General features: G+C 42.8%; 1 protein-coding gene across 4 annotated transcripts in view; it reads left to right on the top strand.

Moving 5' to 3' along the window:
• Positions 1 to 3,965: 3,965 nt before the first annotated feature.
• chmp3 (charged multivesicular body protein 3) overlaps positions 3,966 to 22,753 on the top strand; it is a 30,225-nt gene continuing 11,437 nt past the window's right edge. Inside the window, exons 1-4 of one of the 4 annotated variants that reach the window (XM_002937273.5) lie at positions 3,966 to 5,466; positions 9,824 to 9,963; positions 15,702 to 15,817; positions 17,769 to 19,937. In XM_002937273.5, the coding sequence (XP_002937319.1) occupies positions 5,241 to 5,466; positions 9,824 to 9,963; positions 15,702 to 15,817; positions 17,769 to 19,332 (2,046 nt within the window). In that variant the 5' untranslated portion in view covers positions 3,966 to 5,240 and the 3' untranslated portion in view covers positions 19,333 to 19,937. Of the gene's footprint in view, positions 5,467 to 9,823; positions 10,001 to 15,701; positions 15,818 to 17,768; positions 19,938 to 22,753 lie in introns of those variants that run through there. The other 3 variants (XM_004911278.3, XM_004911276.4, XM_012962101.3) reach the window with 3 other exon arrangements.

Below are 22,753 nucleotides of genomic sequence, written 5' to 3'. Positions count from 1 at the left end.
AGCAGCCCAATAAATAGTGAGTGACTATGGCATCTTACAGCAGCCCCTCTGGCATTTGCCAGAATCCACAGATTGCCTGTTCATTAGCCAGTATTTAGGCATCCACGAGGAGATCAATACCACATTTTTCTACCCTTATGTATCTGTGTTGAAAATATATTTCAAGTGGAATAACTTGTTTTGTTTATTTAACACGTATAACTGCTCATTCTGGTTTCTATATAAACCTTGTGACCTTGTGACTACAGACCAAAACAATCTGCAGTAGATGCGTATCTGAGAATAATCAAGAAGTACTGTACACATTGATGTATTTTACTGATTTACAGAAGCTTAGCTGGCCTTTTTATGTTTTTATTAAAGATTTTGATCATCTCCAAATTGGAATATATAAAGTAGCATGGGTTTCCCTTGGAAAGGGTTTGGCTGGCCAAATTGTTTGGTATAGGGGACCCAAATGCATAACAATAATCAAACTGATGCAAAATAACTGACTTGCATGTAAATTTCATTAATGTGTGACAATGTTTAGTATTTTTATATTAAAAGAATACTGTTATGGGAAAATATGTTTTTTCAAAAGGCATCTGTTTATAGAGCTTCTCCAGCAGAATCCTGCATTGTAATCTGTTTTATAAAAGCGCAGATTTTTTTATATTCAATTTTGAATGGGGCTAGCATATGACTTGTGCTCTGATAAACTTCAGTCAAACTTTACTGCTGAGCTGCAATTTGAAGTGATAATAGCCCCCAAGCAGCCCCGTGACACCCGTATTGCTAAATGTGGTAGATATCAGAATAGCACTTAATAATAAAAAAGTCTGGGTCATGACTCCTCCAGTTACATGGAGTAGGAGAAACATCAAGGCTAATGTCCCATGAAGCGAGTTAGTCACCCGCAATAGTTCTCCGCTACAACGGGCAGCTAACCGCTCTGAAATGGGAGTGGTTGGTGGAAAGGCCTACACATTAGTTCCTTGTGCAGGCAACTTCGCGTGACTGCGGAAAGCCGAAGCGATGCGTAGGCCTTTCCACTGGTGACTCCTATTTTTGCCGGCAGAAAGGCATTTCAGATTGCTTAGTGGCCCGCCATATATCTCTGCTACTGTGGGACGGTATAACTGAAAGCAGTTCTAATGTGTAGCGCTGGCTCCTTCTGAAAGCTCAGACTCAGGCACAATGCACTGAGATGGCGCCTACACACCAATATTACAGCTAAAAATACATTTGTTGTTTTAAGAACAAAATTTTAAATGTTAGAGTGAATTATTTGCTATGTAAACAGTGTAATTTAGAAATAAAATGTACCCCATAAAAATCATGGCAGAATCCCTTTAAATATCTCAAGAGTCTACTGGAGTTGACAGGGCTCAAGGGCTGTGGGACACGTAGAGATTAGTCGCCCGTGACAAGGGAGATAATCTCCCCGAAATGCCATCCCACCGGCGAGAATTCTCGCCGGTGGGATGGCATACACAGCTGCGCGATTTCCCCGAAAAATTTATTTATACTCCTGGTGGAGGCAGAGCAAAGGACATGGCCAAACATAAATGGGCGTATGGTAGTGAAGGTCTACCTCCCGATGGTCCCACATCACAGACCCAAAAAGTGCAAGTAACAAAAGTGCATTTGGAAGTGCAATTAGCACATTCTGCACATGAATTAGGATTTATGTGCAACTTACTGCTGGGAAATTAAATGACCCCTAAAGTGTTTTTTTCCCTATTCCCTGACACAATGCTGTGATGGTGCCCTGTGAAATCTTCCTTCCTTGCTCATAACCCATCAGTGGCAGCATGCTACGTCACTGCATTTATATACTCGTTATCATGGTTTGGCAGAGTAAACACTCTTAAAGGAGAAACAAAGGTAAAAACTCAGTAAGCTTTATCAGAAAGGTATATGTAAATACAGCCATAAGCACTCACACTCAAAAGATACAGGATTTCTTGTCTGTTTGTTTTCCTGTGCCAGAGACATGCAGCTCTCTCCTGCTCCCCCCTTCCTCAAGAATGCTAAGAACTCCCTCCCCCCCTTAGGAATATGGATATGAGCCAATCAGCAGGAAGCTTCCTCATAGTCTTACAAACTGTTTGGCTTCTGATCATCTGAACAGGAGAAATATGGGGAGACTTAAGGGCACTATTGAGAGAACTGAAGGTATGCCTGCAGCTTGAGATTAACTCTTTATTAGCCTTTCCTTCTCCTTTAAAATGAATGTCCTTCTAAGGTTGTTGTATATATTTCAGGCTCTTCCTATGAAACCTCCATCTGACTTCTTCTCCATATTAAATAAGTTGGTTAACAAATTTGTATGGAACAATAAACAACCCTGAATCTGGAATTCTACTCTCTCTATCACTCCAAAAGAAATGGCGGAATAGGACTGCCAAGTTTATATCATTAAGCATGTGTCTTACAACGTATTCTAGATTGGCCTTATCATGAACACTTCAAAGCCTGGATAACCACTGAACAGTCATGTGTTACACAACCTTTAAGGCTTCTCCCTAGGCTACACTCGAGAAATCGACGTTGTCCATCAGACAAACACCTATTAATAAACTATATACTAAACATTTATTAAAACGTTTACTAAACGTTTATTTTTCTTTCAGGTTTGATGTCTGCTAAATTGCTACTCACACCTTTAATACACAATCCTGATTTCCCCCCAAATAGCATCTTTTTCTAATTGGCAACAAGGCACAATATCTAAAATTCTCCATGTATGCCCTAAGGAGCTCTTGTATCGCTGGGAACAAATAAAAAGGAGCTTCATATATGATCTTGTATAATTGTGTTTGTGAATGTGTAACCAATGACAATATGAAAGTTGAACCCTTTGTTAAGCCCCAATAAAAATAAAATGTAAAAAAACTGACATTTATCAGTTGTGAGGGGCAATCAGGCTTATTTAGTAACACTGGATAAATCTGCACTGGGATGTAAGCCATAGCAGGGGTTAGCTTTGCTTAGACAGAAGAACAGTAAAGTAAAAACCATATTTGTTTCCTGTAGCATACTGCACTATAAAAATATTTGCTCACTGTTAGTAAATAAACCCCCACCCCCTTCCACTCTATCCCACTCTCCTTGGGCTTACAGACACCATATATAGGCATCTCTATGATTTTTCCTAGTGCTTTCTATCCCCCTCCCACTCTCTATGACCTATTTATTTCTCAGTCCTCCGCGTTAGCCTGTCTTTACCACTCCCCTCTCTATGGTCACACCCCCAGCCCCTCACACATACACACAGCTGGGAGCAGAGCTCGGGTGACGTCACTGCCGCCCTGTTGCACAGCTGATCGCTCCCCGATAATCAGTCCCAGGACCGGGCCGCTCCGCGCATCCGAGATACAGCAGGGCCGGGAATGGAGACAGCCCCAAGTCGCCTGGGTAAAGCCGGAACATCGCAGGCCCTGCTGGGACTCCCCTGTCTCTGTTACCCGAAGAAGGCAGGTTGGGGGGAGCACCCAAGGTGTTAAAGGGGTCCCTCCTGTGTTAGGGGCCTGGCCTGTTGTCACTCAATAGCGTATGACATCCTTTTCCTTATTCAGCAATATAGGAGTGTTTCCCTGGGCAACCACATAGGACTCCCTGGTGTCAGCAGCACTTAGTGCCCCCCAGCACTTTCCCTATACATTACTATAAACCAGCCAGTGCCCCCCCAGCACTTTCCCTATACATTACTATAGAGCAGCCAGTGCCCCCCAGCACTTTCCCTATACATTACTATAGAGCAGCCAGTGCCCCCCAGCACTTTCCCTATACATTACTATAGAGCAGCCAGTGCCCCCCAGCACTTTCCCTATACATTACTATAGAGCAGCCAGTGCCCCCCAGCACTTTCCCTATACATTACTATAAACCAGCCAGTGCCCCCCCAGCACTTTCCCTATACATTACTATAGAGCAGCCAGTGCCCCCCAGCACTTTCCCTATACATTACTATAGAGCAGCCAGTGCCCCCCAGCACTTTCCCTATACATTACTATAGAACAGCCAGTGCCCCCCAGCACTTTCCCTATACATTACTATAGAACAGCCAGTGCCCCCTGCACTTTCCCTATACATTACTATAGAACAGCCAGTGCCCCCCTGCACTTTCCCTATACATTACTATAGAACAGCCAGTGCCCCCTGCACTTTCCCTATACATTACTATAGAACAGCCAGTGCCCCCCTGCACTTTCCCTATACATTACTATAGAACAGCCAGTGCCCCCCTGCATTTTCCCTATACATTACTATAGAACAGCCAGTGCCCCCTGCACTTTCCCTATACATTACTATAGAACAGCCAGTGCCCCCCTGCACTTTCCCTATACATTACTATAGAACAGCCAGTGCCCCCAGCACTTTGCCTATATATTAGTATCCAACAGCACTTTCCCTATAAGAACAGCTAGTGATCCCCAGCACTTTCCCTATACATTAGAACAGCTAGTGACCCCCAGCACTTTCCCTATACATTAGAACAGCCAGTGACCCCCCCCCCCAGCACTTTCCCCATACATTACTGTAGGACAGCCAGTGCCCCTCCCCAGCACTTTCCCTATACATTACTGCAGGGCAGCCAATACATATACATTACTATAGAACACCCTTTACTTCCTGTGTTAAACACTCGCCCATCTCAGCACCTTACCCAGTGTAACTAATAAAAACCTATTTACATGGTACTTTCTTCTTGATCTCTACTGAAAACCAGTTCTTTCCCTATATATCTCTATCAGGCACCCAGTTGTTCCAGAACATTATGTATTGATTCATACTTCCAAGTTTCTGCACCCAGTTATCCCACCTTATAGATTCTAATAAGTTATTTGTTGGATCCCTTGCTTATCAGCAGTTTTGGCACACAATAGTTTGAGGCCAACACGTCTCTCTCATACCTGCCCATAAAGGATGTACTTGTGCGCTCAGGGCTGTACATAATCAGTTGCCTAAATGCACTTGTGTGTGGTCGCCATGTTCTCCATAGCTTTCCTTCATGTGAAACCATCAGCTTAATGACAGTTGCATTGATAGGATAAGTGTCAAAATGTCAGACACCTCTGGAAACATGAAGGACTGAGAGAAACACAAGCAAACAAATATTTAAAGCCCCCAAGCACTGTTTGTAAAGGGAGCGTCCATTCATCTTATTCAGGAATCCTGCTTGCGGTTACACCCATCTCTGCCTTGGCAGGGGAAGCATTGAAAAGCACCATCTCATCCACACAGCGGGGAAGATGTGGCTGAAGCTGTTTTTCCTCCTGCTGTACTTCCTAATCCTGTTTGTGCTGGCGAGGTTCTTTGAGACTATTGTGTGGTACGAAACGGGCATCTTTGCCAGCCAACTGGTGGACCCTGTGACTCTGAGCTTTCACCAGCTGAAGACCATACTGGAGTGCAGGGGTTTGGGATACTCGGGATTGCCGGAGAAGAAGGATGTCAGAGAACTGGTGGAAAAATCAGGTAATGCCTGAATATATATTTCTATCTTTACTACAGTGCAGTACAGGAGTGAATAGGTATTAAGAAAGATTTGGGGGAGAAAGCTTGGATTGTATAAATATGTTTAATATTTAACACAGGCAGGTGGAAAATATATATACCATACACATAGTGGGTTATGTAATAAAAGGCACTAAGTTTGCCCAGGAGCAGTAACCCTTAGCAACCAGTCAGCAAGTAGCATTTACTGGTCACCTGTTTAAGAGCAAATATCTTACTGGTTGCTATGAGTTAAGGTAGCCATACACACACCGATATTATTGTATGAAAGTTTTGTGCAATAATTGGTGCTCGCATGGTGAATATTGGATATCGATTGCCTCGTCGATTGGGCAGGACTTTTTGATCAGTTGCCTTTGAAGGTGCACAAACATCGTAACGTTAATGCTGAATTGTCAGATAGGGGTAAGGAATTCCTTTGTTTTTACCTTAATATCTGATGTTTCCACTCGTAACGTTAATATAGTGGAGGAACGATCTTTCCTACGGCCAATGGTAGGGTGTATGGCCACCTTTTCTGCGCCTGGGCAAACTCAGTGCCTTTTATTACATATAGGGGCTTATGAATTATGGTCTTTAGGACTGTGAGTCAGTTAGCACAGGTTGGCCAGATGGTTTACATTTAAGTTGTTCCACCCTAAAGTCTAATGTTTGACTTTTATGCTTCAGTTTTGATGCAGCAGAGGGCAATAAGTGTCTGTCTGTTACTGCCCTAGGAATATTTGTATCTAAATAAATGTACTTTACTATGATTAATTGTACTTATATATTAGCATGTAGTTACAAGCGGATGCCTCTAACATGCCCAAAGCGAACATTTTTTTTTCTGTCACCGCTCCTTGTGTTTCACACATAGCACTTTCCTTTGAATAACATTAGTGCTGACATGGCAGTGACACTCCAAACACCCTCTATGCCATAAGCATTAGGGTAATTGTTGGGTTAGGGTTAGTAGTCAGCACTTATAGAGATAAGGCAGTTGTTCTGCTGGGGGGAGATTGCTGTTAGAGCTGACATACAGCCTGTCTGGCTTAGGAACTGCTCATTGACCCCAGGTCTCACTGAGGGACCACGTTGTAATAAACAGGCATAACATAAATACACACGTGCTGAAACCAGAATTTATTTTTAATACAAATAAACTAAATTTGGCATTAACATTGTGTTTTTAGTTATTTGTTTGTGAGCAGCTTCTCCCATAGACTTGCAGGAAAGGAGTTAGTGCTCTATGGGACATACAGTATTGTGTTCTGCAGTGATTAAATTGCCAGTACCCTCCATGAAATACTCCCCAGTCTCTAGAAGGGAAACCCCTTCTGTTCGCTGGCCACGAATGCTACTTATTTTACGACTTTACGGTTCTAAGTGAACAATCACAGACCATAAAGTTCTAACAGTATTGGGTGCCATGAATTCCTCCTAGATACTGTCCAGGAAAACATGGGGCACATAAAGACTTACACTTTGGCTGGTCCCTTACTGGATCTGTGTAGTGTGGCGCACAGGCCTGGACTGGCAATCTGTGGGTTCTGGCAAATACTAGAGGGGCTGCTGTAAGATGCCATAGACACTCACTATTTATTGGGGCTACCCTAAGCTCACTTAGTGTACCCTAGGAGAATCCTAAACCTATGGGAAAATAATAGTAGGTAGGAGCAAAGGACTTATCCCAGGTAACAATCTGTTCCCTCCAAGTAAACATGGCCAGTCAGCTTTCTGTACTTGTTTACTTGGTGGGCTGCACTGGTCATTTTCTAATCATGCAGTGGACATGTGTTTATGTGAAATTGTTTCCAGACACCTTATCGGCCTGTGTATAGGTCACTTAGGGTGACACACAGAGCTACTAGTAGCAGCTACTTGCTGTGGCTACTTAAAAAGACAATGCTGTGCAGTTACTCATAATTGTTTTAGCAGAGGCGATTCTCAGTATTGTCTATGGCGGGGGATTTTCTGGAGTTTAGTATTCTTGAAAAAGTAGCTGCTACTAGTAGCCCAGTGTGTCTTTACCCTTAAGGTCCCCATACACAGGCCGATTCTAGCTGCCAATATCAGTCCCTTAGACCGATTCGGCAGCTAATCGGCCCGTGTATGGGCACTACCGACGGGCCTGCCCGACTGATATCTGGCCTGAAATGGGCCAGATCTCCATCGGGCCGGCTTGTTGATGCGGTCCCCGGATCGACTTTTCCTATACCTGTCGTTATAATTCGATCGTTTGGCCCCAGGGCCAAACGATCGAATTATTCTTGATTCTCCCAATATCGCCCACCCGTAGGTGGGGGATATTGGGAGAAGATCCGCTCGCTTGGCGACATCGCCAAGCGAGCGGATCGGCCCGTTTATGGGGACCTTTAAACAGGCCTGTCTGACCCATATCTGCCCAAAAATCAGCCAGATGCCAATCAGGCAATGAGCGCATCGGTTCATTGATTGCCTTGATGGCCTGCATCTCATCAATGTGATCTGATCATTTGACCAGGGGCCGAATGATGAGATTGAGGTGGGCATAGCCATGAAAGATCTATTCATTTGGAGACCTCACCAAGCAAGCAGGTCCTTCTGTGTATGTCCGGCTTTTCTTAGCCTGTATTTGCTTGTCTGGACATTGCTGAATAGAGCACGGCTGCCTGTCCCTTGTGCTGGCCATGTTTGCCTCTTGTCAGGGCAAGGTCCTTTGTGTTTGTTTGTTTTACTGTGCTAACCCTTTGGCCTCGCACATTGTCACTCTTCTAAATCATTGTGTGAGGTTACAATGGATGGGATAGGATTATATGTACGGTATATGGGCTCGTGTGAAATCAATGTAACCACTGGATATTTGCCCCACCTTATGGTTTACACTGCTAGCACAGGATTGGGTAGCCCAGGGGTGGCCAAACTATGCGGGGTCCTGGCACCCTGGAGGATAATGTAATGGAGCTGTTTCTGGACAATGCTGTATGGTCTACAGGTTACCCCCTACTGGTAAATCTCACCTCTGGTGTAGCCTATAACAGGGCAGCCTGAATAAGAGGTGTAAGGGCCTGAATACATTGAAGGGTTGGCTAGTGTAGGGCTACCTTATGCTTCTCCTGGATGCTGCCGTTCCCCCTCCTCCAGGCACTGCTAAAGGTGTCCAGTGTGGCTGCCCAAGTGCTTGTGTGTGGCACTTAAAGGAACAAGGTGGCACATACACAGCTAATTCTCTAGGCCTTATTTTAAAGGGGTTGTTCACCTTTAAATGAACCTTTAGTATGATATACGTAGATAATGCTATCTTAAGACAGTTTGCAATCAGTCTTTATTTTTTTCTTATTTGCAGTTTTTCAATTATTTTAACTCTTTGTTCATTAGCTCTCCAGTTTGGAATTTTAGCAGCTATCCAGTTGTTAGGGTCCAATTTAACCTAGCAACCAGGCGGTGGTTTGAAAGCAAGACATATGAATAGAGGAGGGCTTAAATAGAAAGAGTAGTTATAAAATGTAACAATACAGATATAGGATCCCTTATCCAAAATCCTGTTATGAAGAAAGTTCCGAATTACAGAAAGGCCATCTTCCATAGACTCCATTATAACCAAATATTTCTAATTTTTAAACATAATTTCCCTTCCCCCTGTAATAATAAAATAGTACCTGTACTGGATCCCAACTAAGATATAATTACCCCTTATTGGGGGCAGAACAGCCCTATTGGGTTTATTTCATGGTTAAATGATTCCCTTTTCTCTGTAATAATAAAACAGTACCTGTACTTGATCCCAACTAAGATATAATTACCCCTTATTGGGGGCAGAACAGCCCTATTGGGTTTATTTAATGGTTAAATGATTCCCTTTTCTCTGTAATAATAAAACAGTACCTGTACTTGATCCCAACTAAGATATAATTACCCCTTATTGGGGGCAGAACAATCCTATTGGGTTTATTTCATGGTTAAATGATTCCCTTTTCTCTGTAATAATAAAACAGTACCTGTACTTGATCCCAACTAAGATATAATTACCCCTTATTGGGGGCAGAACAGTCCTATTAGGTTTATTTCATGTTTAGACCAATTGAAAAGAACAGACCGTTCTATAACATACTAAAATTTAACCTGAAGGTGAAACACCCATTTAATATTTGCATTATAACAGGTGACAGGTAGTTGCCAGTCACGTTAATAACAGCTGGCAGCCAATGCTCGAACTACTTGCATATTTTTTTGTATATGAATTTCTGTGACATCTGTTGATCAGCAGTTGATGCTTTTATTTTGGTTAGTGAGACTGCCTTTTTGCCAAACGTATTCCTAAAATGGAGATGCCTAATGTCTTTATCATCCCACTGTACAGGAGACCTGATGGAAGGGGAGTTGTATTCTGCCATGAAGGAAGAAGAAGCCTCAGAGACTGTGTCCAGCACCAACTTCAGTGGGGAAATGCACTTTTACGAGCTGGTGGAAGACACAAAAGATGGCATCTGGTTGGTGCAGGTAGGCACCGCCTGATTTGCGTTTCCTTCATGGCAAGGCATGTATTTAGCCCCTCTCTCTCTCATAGCCGATTCACTGGAAAATTCACCTCAAGCCTAAAATTAAAACTGCATTCTGGATGCTAGGGTCCCTCACCTTAGCAACTGTAAAGCACATTTTACATCTTGTTCATTATAGCATTTTAAAGGTTATATTCAAGTGAAACTTCCCCTTTAATTCCAGCTCCCAAACACTCATCGCCACGGGTTACAGGTGGTTGTTTTGAGGTTTCAGTTGTCGGGACACACAGTGCACAATGGCTGGCTGCATCTGAGCCATTACTGCCACAAATTAAAACCTCCTATAAGGGAATGTACTGTTACAGGATTAAACAACGGGACACAGAGTGTCCTAACAATGTATCCATACAGAACTAGCACAGTAACAGGCTTGTGGGTAATGTGCATTGTGCAACCTTGATCCTGGTTCAGTAAGCCATAGTTAATTGGTAACAAATCCTTCCATTATTTTAACCAGCTAACTTCTGATTGGGTAGTGGCCTGGGGAATGTTTGCCTCTGTACATAGTAAGCTGGGTTGCATTGTACACACAGTTGCCATTTAATACTACCTTTACCTTTCTCCCAGTTACCCCTCCTTAGTTACAATACTTAAGATCCCCATACACGGGCCGATTGTAGCTGCCGATATCGGTCCCTTGGACCGATTCAGCAGCTTATCGGCCCGTGTAGGGGCAGAAACGAGGGGCCTGGCCGACCGATATCTGGCCTGAAATTGGCCAGATATCGTTCGGCCAGGTTAGAAAATACCGACTGCCCCATTGCCGCCGTTAGAATTCGATTCTTGAATCAAATTCACCTACAGGTTCCCCGATATCACCCACCTGTAGGTGGGGATATCGGGTGAAGATCCTCTCGCTTGGCGACATCGCCAAGTGAGCGGATCTGCCCGTGTATGGGCAGCTTTAGTCAATTGATACCTCTAGCAGGGCAGGCTTCCCTTTGCCTGCAAAGTCACACAAACACGATGCAAAAGAGCAGCTGTCCCCTACCCACATTATACCCATAATGCATTTTGCACCTATTTACAGACAGAAACAATATGTGTGCCTGTACTTCAGCATTGCTTGTGCCAGCAGCACACTCATAGATTTATTTTGCATGTTGCCCCATTATTAAACGAGATTCCCTTTGGTTACAGAATGGTGTACAGGTCTTGGTGACGTTCCTGTACCCTGTGCCTTATACACCCTGTACCTATTCCTTGCCAGAGTATGCAGTTTATCCTATCTGGATCAAAGGACTACTGCCCTAGCTGGCCTATCTGCCCATGTATGGGGACCCCCAACTGGCCTACCCAGCCGATATCTGGCCTAATATTAGGCATATGTCGATGGGCAGGTTTGATGTCGGGGACTACGTATTGATGCGGTCCTTGCTCCGACGGGTCCTACTCCCATTGTTGGAAATTAATCTTTTGGCCTGAGAACCAAACAATCGGATTACTCCAATGTTACCGACCTTAGGTGGGCATATCGGTGGAAAGTTCCATTTGTTTGGCGACCTCACCAAATGAGCAGCTCGTATAGAGGATGGCCACCATTCAGGTTAGTTTTTAGCCCTGAATCTGGTCTCTCTAACATCTCCAAATTGCTTGAGTTCCTCCCATTTAAAGTCATTAGCATCCTGCTTTTATCTTGTTATTATGATCATTATTTATTGTCATGTCATAGCTGAACCTCCAGGCTTTCACCTTTCCAGTCGATCATGTTTGCTGCCGTTTGGCACCTACAATTGCAATTCACTATATAATCTTTTATCAAGATAAGAGGAACGGAGCTTTCATTTGAAGTGATTTAACGTTTTTCACGGTGAGGGCAGTGAGGTCGCATTTTACTCCGTGTGAGTGAGTTTTCCAAGGGTGCTATTTCTCTTTCCCCTTTCTTGTACCATTTATATTAGAGGTATGGGATCCCTTATCCGGAAACCTGTTATCCAGAAAGTTCTGAATTACGGAAAGGCCATCTCCCATAGACTCCATTATAAACATATAATTCTAATTTTTAAAAATGATTCCCTTTTCTCTGTAATAATAAAACCGTACCTTGTACTTGATCCCAACTAAGATATAATTACCCCTTATTGGGGACAGAACAGCCCTGTTGGGTTTATTTAATGGTTAAATGATTCCCTTTTCTCTGTAATAATAAAACAGTACCTGTACTTGATCCCAACTAAGATATAATTACCCCTTATTGGGGGCAGAACAGCCCTATTGGGTTTATTTCATGGTTAAATTATTCCCTTTTCTCTGTAATAATAAAACAGTACCTGTACTTGATCCCAACTAAGATATAATTACCCCTTATTGGGGCAGAACAGCCCTATTGGGTTTATTTAATGGTTAAATGATTCCCTTTTCTCTGTAATGATAAAACAGTACCTGTACTTGATCTCAACTAAGATATAATTACCCCTTATTGGGGGCAGAACAGTCCTATTGGGTTTATTTAATGGTTAAATGATTCCCTTTTTTCTGTAATAATAAAACAGTACCTGTACTTGATCCCAACTAAGATATAATTACCCCTTATTGGGGGCAGAACAGCCCTATTGGGTTTATTTAATGGTTAAATGATTCCCTTTTCTCTGTAATAATAAACCAGTACCTGTACTTGATCCCAACTAAGATATAATTACCCCTTATTGGGGGCAGAACAGCCCTATTGGGTTTATTTAATGGTTAAATGATTCCCTTTTCTCTGTAATAATAAAACAGTACCTGTACTTGATCCCAACTAAGATATAATTACCCCTTATTGGGGGCAGAACAGTCCTATTGGGTTTATTTAATGGTTAAATGATTCCCTTTTCTCTGTAATAATAAAACAGTACCTGTACTTGATCCCAACTAAGATATAATTACCCCTTATTGGGGGCAGAACAATCCAATTGGGTTTATTCCATATTTAAATTATTTTTAGCAGAATTAAGTTATGGAGATCCAAATTACGTAAAGATCCCTTATCTAGAAACCCCCAGGTCCTGAGTATTCTGGATAACAGGTCCCATACCTTTACTAGCTTTTCTTTTAAGAATTCAAATCCGGTTCCTAGGCCAAATCTGTGTTAGCTGTGTATGGGATCTACTAAATTCTGGATGTATTAAATTAGAACACAATAGAGAATTGTTTAAGGACACACACCCACATGTCTAAATAATATTGAGCCTATTCCTGAGTCTGGGGACTGGGATAATAAGGAGCAAACTTGTCAGCTTTAGAGAGCAGTATGGCCTGCAGCAGTTACAGCTTATTTACCCAGAACCGGTCCGTTCAGCTCCCACACAGTGACGGCTATTTGTGCCTACGTGCAGCCTTAGCAACAGGAGCTCGGGCCCCAAGTGCAAGGGTTGTCCTAAACTTTTATCTACAAACACACACGTCAGTTTAAAGGGGAATTCTACCCAAACACAACTTAAAAAGTAAACAGAATTTCAAACAACTTTTTAATATACAGGGATGGGATCCCTTATCCGGAAACCCCGTTATCCAGAAAGCTCCGAATTATGGAATGCCTGTCTCCCATAGACTCCATTTTAATCAAATAATTTAGAATTTCAAAACTGATTTCCTTTTTCTCTGTAATAATAAAACAGTACCTGTACTTGATCCCAACTAAGATATAATTACCCCTTATTGGGGGCAGAACAGCCCTATTGGGTTTATTTAATGGTTAAATGATTCCCTTTTCTCTGTAATAATAAAACAGTACCTGTACTTGATCCCAACTAAGATATAATTACCCTTTATTGGGGGCAGAACAGCCCTATTGGGTTTATTTCATGGTTAAATGATTCACTTTTCTCTGTAATAATAAAACAGTACCTGTACTTGATCCCAACTAAGATATAATTACCCCTTATTGGGGGCAGAACAGCCCTATTGGGTTTATTTAATGGTTAAATGATTCCCTTTTCTCTGTAATAATAAAACAGTACCTGTACTTGATCCCAACTAAGATATAATTACCCCTTATTGGGGGCAGAACAGCCCTATTGGGTTTATTTCATGGTTAAATGATTCCCTTTTCTCTGTAATAATAAAACAGTTCCTGTACTTGATCCCAACTAAGATATAATTACCCCTTATTGGGGCAGAACAACCCTATTGGGTTTATTTCATGGTTAAATGATTCCCTTTTCTCTGTAATAATAAAACAGTACCTGTACTTGATCCCAACTAAGTTATAATTACCCCTTATTGGGGGCAGAACAGCCCTATTGGGTTTATTTAATGGTTAAATGATTCCCTTTTCTCTGTAATAATAAAACAGTACCTGTACTTGATCCCAACTAAGTTATAATTACCCCTTATTGGGGGCAGAACAGCCCTATTGGGTTTATTTAATGGTTAAATGATTCCCGTTTCTCTGTAATAATAAAACAGTACCTGTACTTGATCCCAACTAAGATATAATTACCCCTTATTGGGGCAGAACAGCCCTATTGGGTTTATTTCATGGTTAAATAATTCCCTTTTCTCTGTAATAATAAAACAGTACCTGTACTTGATCCCAACTAAGATATAATTACCCCTTATTGGGGGCAGAACAGCCCTATTGGGTTTATTTAATGGTTAAATGATTCCCTTTTCTCTGTAATAATAAAACAGTACCTGTACTTGATCCCAACTAAGATATATATAATCCTTATTGGATGCAAAACAATCTTAGTTGGGATCAAGTACAGGTACTGTTTTATTATTACAGAGACAAGGGAATCATTTAACCATTAAATAAACCCAATAGGGCTGTTTATTATTAAAGACCCCTTATCTGGAATTCCCTTGGTCCTGAGCATTCTGGATAATAGGTCCTATACCTGTACATCAATTAAAAAATATGCTGCCTTTTCATGATTTTTAATAATTTTGTTTGGAACAGTTCCCTAAGCCCCGCCCCCTGTTCCCCTGCTGATGTGACTGACTACTTTGTGACTTAAATAAAATGTAACAGCAGTCGCCAGCCCTCAGCCTGCCTCCTCCCAATCCCACAATTCCCTGCAGATGTGATATCAATAAGGAAAGGAACATCACAATGCAATGCATTGTGGGTTATGTAGTTCCTGCATGCTGTCTGTAAGCCATTGATCCCCAACCAGTGACTCAGGGGCAACATGTTGCTCCCCAACCCCTTGGGTGTTGCTCTCAGTGCCCCCAAACCAGGGAGTTATTTTTGAATTCCTGACTTGGGGGCAAGTTTTGGTTGAATAAAAACAAGATTCCCTACCAAATAAAGCCCCTGTAAGCTGATAGGGTGCATAGAGGCCCCTAATAGCCAATCACAGCCCTTATTTGGCACCTCCATGAACTTTTATGATGCTTGTGTTGCTCTCCAAGTCTTTTTACATTTGACTGTGGCTCACGAGTAAGAAAGGTTGGGGACCCCTGCTGTAAGCTGTGGAGAAGTTGTTACAATTTGTCAACATCAATGTTTTAGTCCCTCCTCCCCTGCCAGGATTTCAAATAATGCAGAAAGAGCTGTTTTGCAGCTGGATTTCAGCATATAAAAATAGTATTTATTCATACATTTTGAAGGAACAGATTACAGGGATAGGGATATCAGGGGTTTCTGTGTTGCGTGGGGAATTTTGGTTCAGAAGCCGGAGTTCCCATCACTTATATCTGTTTATGAATTAAATATAAAGCTAATATAATGAAATAATGTGTTTCCTCTCACAGGTCATTGCAAATGACAGAAGTCCCCTTGTAAGTAGGACCCACTGGGAAAAGATGGTGAAAAAAGTAACCAAATTCGGCATTCGCACCGGGACCTTTAACTGCTCCAGTGATCCACGGTGGGTAAGACCAGAGTTCTGGCAGCACAAAGGCACGTTCTCAGTCTGAAACAGAACTCACTATAAAATGATTAGTGCTTGGGCCAATGAGAATAGACTTGACTCTTCTATGCTCACCCCTGACTTTCTATGGTTTAATTTTGTATGCAGTTCAGTAAGAGGTTACCTGGCACCAGTAATTGTGCCTGCAGGTATGGCTGAGGGTTTTATCCTAGAGGCAGCTGCATGTTCATTTAGGGATACTGCCATGATTTTATGGGGTACTTTTTATTTCTAAATGACACTGTTACACAGCAAATAATTCCCTCTGCCATTTAACATTTTATTCTTGAACCAACAAATGTATTTGTAGCTGTAATATTGGTGTGTAGGTGCCATCTCAGTGCATTGTGCCTGAGTCTGAGCTTTCAGCCAGCGCTACACATTAGAACTGCTTTCAGCTAACCTATTGTTTCTCCTACTCCCATGTAACTGGAGGAGTCCCACGCTGGACTTGGATTTCTTACTATTGAGTGCTATTCTGATACCTACTGGGAGCTGCTATCTTGCTCCCTTCCCATTGTTCTGCTGATCGGCTGCTGGGAGGAAGGGGGGGATATCACTCCAACTTGCAGCGCAGCAGTAAAGTGTGCCTGAGTCTGAGCTTTCAGAAGGAGCCAGCGCTACACATTAGAACTGCTTTCAGCTAACCTATTGTTTCTCCTACTCCCATGTAACTGGAGGAGTCCCAAGCCGGACTTGGATTTCTTACTATTGAGTGCTATTCTGATACCTACTGGGAGCTGCTATCTTGCTCCCTTCCCATTGTTCTGCTGATCGGCTGCTGGGGGGGGGGGATATCACTCCAACTTGCAGCGCAGCAGTAAAGTGTGACTGAAGTTTATCAGCACATGGCTGTGGCACCCTGGGAAATTAATAATATGGCTAGCCCCATCAGATTTCAAAATTACATATAAAAAATCTGTTTGTGTTTTTCAAAAACAGATTTCAATGCAGGATTCTGCTGGAGAAGCTACTCTCTACTAAAAGTATTTTTTACAGTTAGTAAGTGTGAACTTTTTAAAATGTGTCAAAAGTTTTTATTTGAAAATACATATAATTTTGTTGATGGAGTAGGCCTTTCAGTAGTGAGCTATTGTTTGGGCACTAGATAAAGCAGCTGCGGGAGAAAGGCGGCAGTGCCAGCTCAGGGCAGTGTGACTTACAGGGCCCCTTACAGAGCACGTTACTCTGCTCCCTGCACTGGTTACTCCGACAGATGTGCCACCAAAAGTGCAATGTGTTACTGGAACTGATGTTCTTTGGTGCCCTCTAGTGTTTGCCATTGTCCCCTTCTGGTGATGGCAGGACCTTTTACAAAAGAGGTCTCAGTTTCAGTGACCCAAGTAGTGGGCAAAGTGCAAAAAAAAAAAAAAAGGCAGTATTTGCACTTTGCACACTGTGTAGGGTATGTGTAAATATCCCTTCACTAATAGCATTGACTGCAGGCATGTGGTACCTGCCCCTGAGGTTTGTTAATGAGCCCTATGGGTGAAGACACTTAGAGCTACTAGTAGCAGCTACTTGTCACAGCTACTAAAATAGACAATGCGAATCATTTACTGATAACTGTCTCTAGGTGTGTTTTAGCAGAGGCAACTCTCAGTATTATCTATGGCAGGCTATTTTCTGCCATTTAGTAGCTGTGACAAGTAGCTCTCTGTGTGTCTTCGCCCTAAGGGGTTGATTGCCAAACAATCAGCTCAAACTCATGGAAACTTATATCTTGCACAATATAGCAGAAGCCAAAGGCTGTGGGTCTTGTATATCGGAAGCCAAAGGCTGTGGGTCTTGTATATCGGAAGCCAAAGGCTGTGGGTCTTGTATATCGGAAGCCAAAGGCTGTGGGTCTTGTATATCGGAAGCCAATGTGTTCTCATCCCTCTAATTTGCTGTGTTTCTTTGCCCCCAGGTACTGCAGAAAGAGAGGGTGGATGAGATCAACCCTCATCATATCCGTGCCCCAGACCAACACGTCTAAAGGCAAAGTGATGCTGAAGGAGTACAGTGGGCGCAAGATAGAAACCGAGCACATATTTAAGTGGATAACGGCACACGCTGCATCACGGATTAAAACCATTTACAGTTCTGAGCACCTGAAAGATGAATGGAACAAGAGCGACCAATACGGGGTCAAGTTGTACCTTTTCGCTAACCTTGACCAGCCTCCAGCTTTTTTCTCTGCACTCAGCGTTAAGTTTACAGGGAGAGTAGAGTTCATATTTGTTAATGTTGGCGACTGGGATAACACAAGTTGCATGGAGGAAATTGGCATCTTCAGGACCCCTTCTTATGTTCTTAAAACACCGGAGGGAATTTACAAGTATGGGAATAACACGGGGGAATACATATCCCTGCGCGCCATGGATGCGTTTTTACGGTCCCTTCAACCGGAAGTGAATGACTTGTTTGTGCTAAGCTTAGTATTGGTCAATCTCATGGCGTGGATGGACTTGTTTATCACCCAAGGAGCCACCATCAAACGATTTGTTGTCCTAATAAGCACTTTAGGGACGTACAACTCTCTGCTGATCATCTCTTGGTTACCTGTGCTGGGATTCCTGCAACTTCCTTACCTTGACAGTTTCTATGAGTATAGTTTAAAGCTCCTTCGCTACTCGAACACAACCACCCTGGCCTCGTGGGTGCGGGCAGATTGGATGTTCTACTCCTCGCACCCTGCGCTGTTTCTTGGCACTTACCTCGGCCATGGACTGCTCATCGATTACTTTGAGAAGAAAAGGCGACGTAACGGCAATGCCGACGAAGTGAATGCCAACAATCTGGAGTGGTTGTCCAGCCTTTGGGACTGGTACACCAGCTACCTGTTTCACCCGATTGCTTCTCTCAACCATTTTCCCATGGACTCCGACTGGGATGAAGACCCAGACCTGTTTCTTGAGAGGTTAGCGTTTCCTGATTTATGGCTTCATCCTCTAATCCCCACAGATTACATTAAAAATTTACCAACATGGCAGTTTCAGTGTCAGTGTGCTCATTCGGATGAAGAATCCTTAGAAGGATCCCAGGAGAGCGACTGCGACTCGGAATTGGAAAACAATAGCGGTAAACACTTTTCTGAACAGGATATTCCTGCCGCGTCCCACCAAGCAGAGCCAGCATTAGATTGCCCCGGCCAGGGATGCTCGTGTCCCTGTAGAACACAGAAATGCAGCCCAACTGAAAGGAAAACCAGGTCGCCATATGGATCCAAATGCACTAAGAACGACATGGAGCCTAACTGGGCCTCGTGGCCTGGGAACATGTTGCACTGTACAGAATGCGTTGTTTGCTTAGAGAATTTTGAAAATGGCTCTTTGCTGATGGGTTTGCCCTGCGGTCATGTATTTCACCAAAATTGCATTGTGATGTGGCTGGCCGGAGGGAGACACTGCTGCCCCGTTTGTCGCTGGGCATCCTATAAAAAGAAACATTTTGCACGTCCTCAGTCTTCTACCAGTCACCCCCCTTCCTAGCACCGTATGTGACCGCCTGTGCGCTTTCATTGGCTGTAGCTGTTTCCGTATCTCGGAAACGTCATCAAATCGGCGTCTTAGTAAAGTCGGGCATATTCACATTACGTCTGTGTTGGGAATCCATATTGTTGCCTTGTGTGTTACGTGTCTATGTAAACAGAAACATATTTTTTTGGTTTCCACAGAGTCTATTGCTACTCGAGTGTATATTTTTCAGATTGGTTACTTTTAATAATAATCTATTTCAAATTACAAAAAAAAAACTGCAAGTGACATTATTTTGTCACACCTGCTATATATACTGTACGCCTTACAGTATTCTGAGTGGGAAGGTACGTGGGTGCCATTTGGCTGAATGAAGGAATTCATATAAATACTACTTGGTAGCCCAGTTTTTTAAATGTTCTAAGGGGACCTCTCCTAAATGTGCAAACCTTGTAATGGAAAAAAAACACTCTTCAACTGCCCCCCATGTATTAGTCGCTAGTTAATGGGGACCTGGGACTGACCAGAACAGGGTCTGAGAAGATCAGGGGGCCCGATCTTATAGAAAGACATTCCGTACATGTGAAAGTGTACAGCAGCCCTGCACACCAGTATGATAATGTGCTGTAATGTCAACTTAAGGATTTAGTTGCCCTTTAATGCAGATATTGTCACACAATGCCCTGTTTAAAATTGAGTATAAAAGTGTCGGCCTGTAACCTATCACACCTGCCTTTGGCACAATCTAATGAAAGAGGCCTGCTCTGATAGGAAGAGCACATTTGTATTGGGACGGCCGCAAATCGTTTGTATATAAAATGGCGGCAATCCTGGAAACGAAGCAGAGTTTTGCTCCAAAATAGACGAGCTCAAGTTAACTGGATTGTTATACATGCTAAATGGACATTATACTAAAGAAGGACTTGTCTGAATATGTATTTTCTTTCCCGTGTGTGTGTTTCTAGGGCGGAATCCAAAGGTTAAATATTTTCCCTTGGGCTGTTTCTGTAATATTGTGTTATGATAATATCCCTGGAAGGTTTTGCACATTCGCAACCGTGTCCCTTTCATTTCCAAATCTACCCATGCCTCCTTGGCACAACCGGGGTAATTTCGGAGCATTGTGCCACCTGAGGTGCAGAGCTTGAACACCCCTACTTCCCCCCAACCCATGACTGAGATTGTGGCTGAGCTCTCCTACACCAGAGGGGAAGGTTTGCTCTGTAGGACTGCATTTGGGAGGATAATTCCCCCCTCCCACAAGAGTTTCTCACCCCATGAGGGCAATAACAGCCCTGAGGACACAGTCAGTCTGACTGTTGCACTATGATTGCAGCCTTCTGGGGTGTCCCACACATGCACCAAAGGTTGGGCAGTCAGGCCAATATTACCCTTATCTGCAAACCCTTTCTCCCTCATTACATTCCCACACCTACCTTCCCCAGAGACATTTTTATAACAAAAAAAGGTGGGGGGCGCATTATAAAAGTGCAGTCAAATGAAACGAATGCTATTGTGACATTGAGGTTGCACTGCCCCAGAGTAAGGCATCCATCACTGACAGTGGCGCAGGAACAGAATCAAGAGAATGCACTATTTCCCCCTATTATCAGCTGCTCAGACTCCATTCTAAGCAGTGTATAATATGGGCTTGGGTGGGTGTTTCATCTTGTCCCACTTGGCTGTTTGTCACAATTGTACCCGTGTCCCACTAAATGTTACTTCCAAACAGATATATGCAGCATCGCCGACAGACTCTATGCACATAGCTTAATAGCAACTGGGGTCCCACAGGGCTCCCTTATATACAAATACCTGTGTCTATTTGAGGCTTACCCTGTGCTTTATATGCTGCGCCGCTTCCCATAGAGGGGCATGAGGTATACTCTGCCTATAGTACAGTACAGCACAGTACCTGTTTTTCCTCTGCTTCATTATGGGAGGCGGCGGCAGTGCATTAAAGGGAACAGTTTAGTGTAAAAATGAAACTGGGTAAAGGCAAAAATGTAATCTATAAAGGCTGGAGTGAGCAGATGTCTAACATAATAACCAGAACACTACTTCCTGCTTTCAGCTCTATAAGCTGTTAGTCAGTGACTTTAGGGTGGAGCACAAGGGACATAACTGCTCAGTTAGTTGGTCTATTTTACCCAGTTTCATTTTTACACTGAGCTGTTCCTTTAATGGTATTCTGATTGCTACAGTTCTAATGCCATCATAGCAACGAGGGGCAACTATACACGGACACCTTCACATTTCCATCCGACAAAGGATAGAACACTGAACATCTACCCCCAATCTCTATTTTCTAACTGAATGCATCACTCTGTACAAGCCATAACCCCCCATCCCAGTAACGAGAAACCTCATTAACCTTCAGAGGGGATGTTCACCTATGAGTTAGCTTTTAGTATGATGTAGAGAGTAATATTCCAAGACAATTTGCAATTGGTCTTCATTTGATATTATTTGTAGTTATTTTTCAGTTTAGAAACCCTCCAGTTTGGAATTTCTGCAGCTATTTGGTTGCTAGGGTGCAACTTACCTTAGCAACCAGAAAAGGGTTTGGCCGAGAGACTGGTATATAAATAGGAGAGGGACTGATTAGAAAAGAAAACTGTAGCCTCACAGAGCAATAGTTTCTGGCTGCCAGGGTCAGTGACCCCCATATGAAAGACGGAAAGGGTCAGAAGAGGAAGGCAAATAACTAAAAAATCAATAAATAAATAATGAAGACCAATTGAAAAGTTGCTTAGAATTAGCCGCTCTAGAAGGTGAACCACCCCTTTAACCTGAATGAATCCCCGGTGTTCCTCATTAACCTTGTGGCAGCAGTGCCTACAAACCATTGGTTGAGATATCCTTATTGCCTTTCTACCTGCAGATTTGTGTGAAATCATTTTTAATTTAAAGCGATTTGATGTAAACGGAATTTAGATTTTTGACAGACTTTTTACTACAGTTTATTTTTTAACAAACGACACTTAGAAATTGGCACTTACCACCAGTACTGCGTTTAGGTAACGTCTCGACCTGCCCCCTCGTGTTGGGGGTCTTTGACTTTTGTTTCTTTCTACCAATCCACGAGTTTTTTGCATTGTGAAATGGAATCAAATAAAAAAAAGAAAAGATCTGCTGTATAATTTACTGCCGTAGAGTCGTTATTTCATGTAGTGTGGATTGTAACATTTACAGTTATCCGACAGAGGCACAAACCCAACTACACAGCCCATCCTTTGCTTTAAAGGAAAACTATACCCTCAGAATGAATACTTAACCCAACAGATTGTTTATATCATATTAAGTGGCCTATTAAAGAATCTCCCCAAACTGGAATATATATATCAGTAAATATTGCCCTTTTACATCCTTGCCCTAGAGCCGCCATTTAGTCATGGGCTGTGTGTTCCCTCAGAGATCAGCTGACAGGAAGTGA

This window comes from Xenopus tropicalis, chromosome 1 (assembly GCF_000004195.4).
Source record: "Xenopus tropicalis strain Nigerian chromosome 1, UCB_Xtro_10.0, whole genome shotgun sequence".
Lineage (NCBI taxonomy): Eukaryota > Metazoa > Chordata > Amphibia > Anura > Pipidae > Xenopus > Xenopus tropicalis.
Note: the sequence above shows the minus strand (reverse complement) of the source record. Positions and strands in the feature narration are given on the sequence as shown.